This window comes from Alexandromys fortis, unplaced genomic scaffold (genome assembly GCF_014885135.2).
Source record: "Alexandromys fortis isolate MF-2015 unplaced genomic scaffold, M_Fortis_MF-2015_v1.1 scaffold_5, whole genome shotgun sequence".
In the NCBI taxonomy this organism is placed as follows: domain Eukaryota; kingdom Metazoa; phylum Chordata; class Mammalia; order Rodentia; family Cricetidae; genus Alexandromys; species Alexandromys fortis.
The window spans coordinates 12,779,162-12,787,286 of record NW_026067924.1 but is presented as its reverse complement, the minus strand read 5'-3'; the positions used below and the strand labels follow the sequence as shown (position 1 = coordinate 12,787,286).

Genomic DNA, 8,125 nt, shown 5'->3' with positions numbered 1-8,125 from the left:
ATCCATAGTAACTAGCTGTGATTTTAAAGTAAGTGGCGAGGCCTCTCATTTTTCAATCTAACATCTATTCCTTCTGTTAGGGTGATCTCAGTGCTACTGATACATTTAGTACTAAATGAACCAAGGATACTGACACATATTTTTACACTTTGGTATAGACAGAATGTCTCTTTTTATTTTATAAGGGAGAACAATTAAACTCAGGTATACTTTAAAAAGTATAAAGGTTTAAGAAGCTTTTTCAACAGGATGATTTATCTAGGATCTTCTCAAAATTCTACTGAGTAGCAGATATCACCATTAACAAGCACACACCTCAGGTGCTTGAGATAAAGGTCAATTGTATACATATCAACACGGAGGCAGTATAACAGTTTATAAAGAGCAAAAAAGTGACGTTCTTCATCGGCTGCCTGCAAGGATGCCAGATCCGTCCAGACAGGGTATTTCTCATTTTGCTTGAGTCCAGGATGAACCTAATTGATCAAATGGGTAGTCAGACACTTAATATTACCACTGAGCGCACTTAACATTACCACTGATTATATTTCTCTGTCCTTTTTCCTTGTAAATATTGACTTCTAGTTAGGGAAATGTTAGTAACTTACAGTGATGGTCAGCTGTGTGGATTTTCAGAAATCTAGCCCAGAATACTATAAACCTGTCGTCTGAAAAGTAGGATGCAGACCCACTTTTAGAATTTTTTTTTACAGTAAATTGATTCCTTTTAAATTATGGTATTTTGTGACTAAATTGATATAGGGCCAGGAAATTGTCGCCTGAGTATAGATTGGTGTTTTGCCAAGGTACAGTGGAACAGCTGTCGGCGGTTTCCTCACTTAGGAGGCAGGTAGGCCAGGGATGAACATAAGAGAGAACAAAATAATCCGGAGCATGCCACCTTGCTCAGGAAAGCTCCTCTCCAAAGGATGATGAAGAAAAGCTTTGTTTTATGCCCATCACTGGAGTGTAGTCGCATGCAAGAAGGAATGCCTACATTGCGTTCTTGTAAAGTGAGGTGTGTCAAAATTTACCATCCCTTCCAGAAACCATGTCATCAGAAGGAAAAAAAAAAGTGGTGAATAAGAAAACTGCTCACCGTGCTCAGTATCGTATTGACGCTCTCTAGAAGCTCACTGTTTAGGTTCTCAATGCCTTTGGCTCTTGATAAAATCGCATCAGGGGTGCCTTTCATAGTACCGAGTTCAGTCACTAGGTGATGCAATGGGTTATTCCAGGCATGCACTAGGCTGAGGATAATCTTCAGGAAGTCTTCAAACTATACATCATAAAGGCGCGACAATATTCACATAAATGAAGTACACAAGGATTAGTTGCATGTATTTTTTTTAATTGGAAAGAATAACACAAGCACTCTTATAGATAAAAGTGATGTAGAGCTGTAAAGTTCTGCCATTCACCTACATTCTGCCAGAATGAAACAACTTACATAAATAACTTTTTAAATATAAATTTATAACAAAAACTCACATAAATAACTTATATAAATTACTTTTTGTAATGAAACTTTATTTTGATTGTATTTTGCTGCCCATTTGAAATTCTACTACCTGCTTTCCATGCAAGATCTTACGTATTAGATTGTTTTGCTTGTTCGTGGACACCAAAAATTTGCCTGGAACCTAGTAGGTACCTATAGAACATGATTTAGGAAAGACAGAGGCCTCCAGTAACAAATATAAAACATTTAGCTCAGAGTCACCATTCTAATAAACTAGATTAATCACAATTATACTAATTTATAATATTTAAGTTATCTTACAATATTAATAGAAAGATATCTTGAAGGTAGCCTGCTATTGATAAAATATAATTTCCTGAGTCAACATGATTCTTTGCTTCTTGCTTCGAGCAGAACAATCTGCTTCTTGGCATGTGTAGTGGGAGAACAATGGTACCACTAGCTTGACTTTTATGGAAGCAGGGATGGAAATCACAATAGAATTGTGACCCTCCAGTGTGTGCTCCTTGGAGGAACCTTACCTTAAGTTAACTGTTTAGAATGTCTCTTGTGTTAATGTTCATTAGCTATCCTAGTGGTCATGAAAATGAAAAGAAGAAAGAAATCAATGGGAATAGCAATAGAAATATTTAAAGAAAATGAAAGATTGAAGCAAGTCAAATGGTAATAACATATAGGTTGCTGGGAGTATGGTAACATATAACTAAGAATAAGGGTTTGATCTGGCAAATACTAAACACAAATTCTTACTAGTCACAGAAAAGATGCATTACATTAATCTTTTTAAATCCTCATTTTTGTTCCCTCAACTAGCTATAATGAGAGCCATTTGCAGCAATTTTTTAAGAGACTGCACTATGAAGTACCTATAGATGGAGTGTGTCTCTAAAAATATCTACAAGCGTTCTTTTTTCCTTTAAATCTTATTTCTTTGCTTCTTGCTATTATTTTCAGAATGATGTCAGATTTATTCATTGAGAGATAAGTTATGACAGGAACTCAGAAGGGAGAGGTCCTAACAAATACAAACGCACTTGATGTGATATATTGACCTCATTGTAACTGAGAGGGCAAAGAAATTTTGCATAGTATATACATGACTGGCTTGTACAAATACATCCATTAAGTCTCAGAAAAAAAAATGCAAAAGTCATGAAGTAACATGAACATAAAAAGAAGAACCAGGAGAGATATGAGAATCAAGAAGAGTCACAGTGGTGGTCAGTAATGAGAAATGGGACCAATAAGGAAATGTTAGTAACAGATAATAAAGACCATTGTTTTTGCATATCTCAGGAGCACATAAAATGTATTACTATCCTGGGATATCTAATTCAGTTAATAAGTTCTTATATGATAATGAATAAAATATAGCGACAAGATATTGTTGTGTGGTCTTTGAGTTTATGACTCTTTCACAATATTATTTAACATCTGCTTTTTAGCTTATAATTTACTAACTAATATCACAAAAGATATTAAAGCTTTTCTCTTTAATCGCTCACTCCCCTTTTCCTGCAGATGTAGTTATAGTGTTTATAAGAATCTACAAAATGGCAAAGGCAATGTGTTGCTTCAGCTAGCTATGTGAAAACCATGGCCTAAGGACTCACTGAGATATGTCTGGCTTCCTCCACAGTTTCTGGAGTGTTAAGAGAAAATGTGTGGCAGCAGTTGAGAGTCTTGACCATGTACTTCTTATCCTTGAGGAAATCCAGTACCTACAAATGGTAAAATAGAAACGGTGTTAGTTCAGTTTTGGGAATTGAGTAAATAAATCCATGAAGCACATATTCGGTAGATCTATAAGCTTTACAAATGAGCATTTGTATAATGTACAAATGAAGTTTATATAAAATCTAGGATGAAGAAGTTAAAAAGCTATCCCTTTACCTAGATTTTTTTTATTAAATTTGTAATCTGTGTTTGGTTTTCACCCAATTATTTGTAAATTCTCAGACTCTTTCCCTCTCTACCATGCTCTCCTGTTCTCACACCTCAAAAATTTTTGTTTGAAAGGAAACCCTAAAAATATGACAATTATGGAATACAAAGTATTTTAAAGATAATCTGTATTTATGATTTGAGCCATAGTTCCTATGAACCTATATTTATTAATCTTTATTTTCTGTTTGTCTAAACTAAAATGCATCTAGGCATTATAGATGTTCTTTCCAGTACCGCTAAACACATATAGCTTGTACCATTCAAAGTAAAACATAATCCTTGAATGCAATTTTATTAATATTATTAAGTGTGTATTTATTAATACCTATTAATAACTTGATAAGAAACATGATCATATTTAGGAAATGCACATTACAAATAAATTAAAAACATAAAATAGAAATTAATGTTTACATATTCATCAATATACAAAGTTAAATACTATAGTAATTTAATATATCGTTTATGTAAAACTAGTAAAAGTTATTTTGTAAAAGTTTAATGGATTGCCAAGAATGTTAAAACTTAAATAATATTAGTCAAGAATGATAAATAAAAACATCTCATTAATAAGAAGACAATATAAACACATATTTATTTCAAATATAGACATTCTTGGGATGCCCGTTATTGTACTGAAAGCCTTATCTGTTTTCTCTTGCCATTGACTAATCTTGAACATATAGCATATAATTACCAGTAGGAGAGAATCTAGTTTCAATCCTGAACTGTACCTCCAATTGAAGAAACTTTGGCCTCTGAAATGTTTACGTAATGATTCCTAACATTTGAAGATTCCTAAAAGGCCATTGACTTAGTGTCCTCGCCCCTGTTGACATGGGGTGTTATTTAGGATTGTTCTCCCCGTGAACATGTGTTATAACTCAATTCTACTTCATAGAAAATAAACGACACACCCAGGAGCCTGAGTCCTGAGAAGGATGAGTGGGGAAATCAGAGTTCTGCCCCAACATAACCCCTACACACAATTCTTACAGCTCCGCAGGGTAAACATATTAAAATCATTATTTTTGTTTATTTTTTCTTTTATTTTCAAATCAGGGATTTCCCAAACCTGACCAATTCTCATTCTCATTTTATGGTGGGACCTTGTGGAGGTAAATCCTTGAGGTTTGCTTTGGGATCTTTGTCATGTAAATTACACTGCAAATCTTAGCATGAAGTTTCTGAGTTGTTTTTTGTTTGTTTGCCTGTTCATTCCTTAGGGGTATTATTTTTGCTGTTTGTCTTAGAAGAAGATAGAAATCAGTAGGGTACTTACAAATTTTTTGAAAATTTTTGAGGAGAAGACATCGGAGAACTAAAACAGCACGAGGGGACGAAAGGAAGACACTCGTGAGTAACCAAGGAATGAGCACACGCATACTGGAAATGCAAACATATATTCTCTGCCTCCATTATCTCCTACTAACACTGTCTGACTTCAAACAGTAAACATACAGTCATTGGGAAGAGATAACTTGTGTCCCTTCTAAGCCCTCCCTTCCACGGTGTAAGCATGCATTGGACATCTCTGATACAATGACTCCTGGCATTTCAGGGTTTCTGAGAGTATAACAGCTTTTTAGTATTCTAATTTTTCCCTATTTGGCATCAAAAGAGTTGAGATTTGTTCTATGCATTCTATGAAAGACACTATACTTCACTTCTCCTCTACTGGACATCTGCAGTGAATAAATGAAGATGTCACTAGAGACTGGCCTCCTACAAACAAGGTAAGGAAATCAAATCTACTCCAAAGATATGACGAATAGGTATTACGTAAAAATGTAAATTTAAGAATAATGGATTTAAGAAAAATAGCATGGTACTAGAGGCATATTTTGTAAGTCACTGAATTCTTCAAAAATCTTTGTGATATCACCAAACAGCCCCACCCTCCTTGTTCTACTTTTCAGTAGCTTCCTCTTTCTCTTATCTACGAAACTTGTAATAGTAGAACTATGATTCAGGTGATTTTTCATGTGAAGACTGGAATCCGCTAGTCATTGGCTGTAGGGCTCTTTTAGTGGAGAAGCCAGAAGTGAGCGAGGTACTTACAAACAACTTGCGCATTTCCATCGTGAGATTATTGGAGGTCTGTGACAGTTTGATGGAGTGGTCAAACAAGGCCTTGAGGGATTCCTCGTCATAGTCGATCTCATTGTCATCGATGGGAGCAGAAGTCACATACTCCCACTGGAGTAGGTTTGACACCGACAGCAGCAGGAGTATCCCTACTTACAGAAAAGAACACCAGCTACTCTGGACCTATCCGTCTGTGGTTATCAGCAGTGACTCTGTGTTGGTTATCAGAAAAATATCTTTTCCTGTGCCTCCCACTGTCTGGCTTGTCACTGGACAACTGTGGTTGTGAATAGACATCTTGTAATGAAAAAAATTCAATTAAGTAATTACATTTGCACAGATATAGACTTTCTGAACTTGGTGATAGTCCTTATTTTTTGGTTGTTATCAGAAATTATTAGGAAATTTTCAAACCTTTGGACTTTAAGCGATTGAGTGTTTTGAAGTCATTCTCTGGAGACAGGTTAGTGGATCGGGAGCTCATGTGAATGTTATGTAGACACCGTCTCCTATACATTTTGTTACTGTGTGATACTTCCCTCCTAACAAGTATGGCTAGCCTTCATGCGTCATAAAAATAAACACAAAATTGCAGTTGCTCAGTACTGAGGATAAAGAGAATCATGTCATGAAAGGGATTCTGTAGGCTTTGCTCAACCACAGTAATAATCACACTCGTTTGTCATGCTACCAAAAGCTTCAGATTGTTTTCTCTGTGAATTTGAGCTTTACAACTCAGTCTATTATCATTAAACTCTATTGACAAACGAGGTTAAGTGATTTTTCTTACGTCCTGTTCTTAGCCAGTATGGAAAAGCAAAATGCCAACACTATAGACTTTGCACTTCTACTGGCATGTCTTAAATGTCTTGGGCTTTCATATAGATTAGGATTGCAGAGACAATACCCGTAATCTTGCAGCTCCATGTCACCACGCACTGTTATTTGTAAAATACAGACTTTACATTTGGTCACATGCCTGGTGGGTTAGATTTTTTTGATTATTTCCATTGCTCTATCATACATTCAGAATTTTCCTTTTACAGTGATTGGTGTTGGTTTTATCACCGATTTTATTTCACAGATGATCAGAAACAGAACTGCAACCTATCAGTAATTTACACACTCAGCAGGATTGAACCAGCATATGTCTCAGCATGAAAAATCCATTCACATTTAGTGATACGAATCTGAAAAGAATTCCCTGTTCCATAAAGTTTTAATGAATGCAACTGGAAATGTGTAACATAAAACTAGGACCCTGGTAAGATTTTTTTTCCATGGAAAATGCTTAAATTTAAATACTAAAAAATAACGAAATATACCAAAATCTTTGCACTGTGCACGTTAACGAGCACCCGTTTGCACGTACAAAAACCATACTTCAGAAAATTCTTATTTTAGAAAATAAGGTTTCATAAAACAAGATGCTTCTTCAAATTTAAATTCTGCTTCATAGATATTTATGTAGTAGATAAATATATCAGCATTCCTGCCATTTGTCATCTGAAGGATTTTTATAGTTTAAGAAGAGTACAAGGAAACCAATGACTTGGTTTTTCACTTAATAAAATACAATTTGTTTTTGTTAACTGATCTACTGATTTGGAAATATTACCAAGAAAATAAAAACAAATAGCAGCAGTGATTCATGTTTTGGAAAGGACATCCTGATTGAACAAAACTGACAAAACGGCAGAGAGCTACATTTTCTAGGCTTGTCTAATATGTCTCTGGAACTGATGATTAGATAAAGTTCACACAATTTATGCAGCTCATACCAGAGACCCAAGAACAAGAATATGCCTTTCCCTTCTGCAGCAGTCACACAGGGAATTCATCAAAGTCTGTGATCTGAGACAGTCAAATGTCTCAGAATCTGCAGTTTTGACTCTTAGAGGTGGATCCATTTGCATTCTGTACATTACTGAGCATATTCTGCTGTTAGACCAGGTACTGTTCTTCTCTTCTATTAGACCAACCAAGATGATGTATAATATTTAGCAATTGCTGTCCACCTCCAGGGTAAGAACACTTCCCCGTTGGAACCACTGATGCAAAGGTAGACTGTGAGGCTGCTTTCCAGCGCAATGATTAGAGAGCACTCCTCTGTTCCATTTGGCTTCACTTTTGTGAGTTAGGCATTAATAAAGGTTAATTCACTTCATGTGTAAGAGCAAAAACACCAAAGAAGCAAATTGTCCAAACCAGCTTTGCAAAATAATGCAATGCTTAAGCTCACTTACAAGAGACTGGGAAAGAATTACTTACATGGGGATAGCTGAGTCAAAGACAGCAACATCTTGGATGAGGCCGGCCACCTAACTGCTGATTCTGGTAGCTGCTTCAAGTAACTCTGCTTTACGTTAAATTTCCTCCGCTACATATTGTAGTATTCCATGCCCAAGGCCAGAAACTGCTAGGAGGCAGGCGGAAGGACACGCCTGCAATCTCAGTGATGGCTCCATGTTTCTTTCCCCTGAGAGGATGTCAACAGCATCATAACTACGGTGCCTAAAGTGGTCGTGTCTACGTCATTCAGCTTATTTCCGGGTCAAGACTTGGCTCCAATTTTAATTGTAACAACCAGAGTCATCTCTACCTTAG

The 8,125-nt window shown here is 35.9% G+C and overlaps 1 protein-coding gene across 2 annotated transcripts; it reads right to left on the bottom strand.

Moving 5' to 3' along the window:
• Positions 1 to 269: 269 nt before the first annotated feature.
• LOC126501730 (prolactin-7C1-like) lies at positions 270 to 7,856 on the bottom strand. Of its 2 annotated transcripts, none has more exons than XM_050142563.1 (6): positions 7,790 to 7,856; positions 5,492 to 5,667; positions 4,713 to 4,751; positions 3,097 to 3,204; positions 1,100 to 1,279; positions 270 to 476 (listed from the first exon to the last, which is right to left on the bottom strand). In XM_050142563.1, the coding sequence occupies exons 1-6, from the start codon at positions 7,818 to 7,820 to the stop codon at positions 270 to 272; spliced, it is 741 nt and encodes a 246-aa protein (XP_049998520.1). In that variant the 5' UTR covers positions 7,821 to 7,856. The 2 variants fall into 2 exon arrangements, with proteins under 2 accessions (XP_049998520.1, XP_049998519.1); XM_050142562.1 differs by having other exon boundaries at positions 5,492 to 5,670; positions 7,790 to 7,849.
• Positions 7,857 to 8,125: the final 269 nt, after the last annotated feature.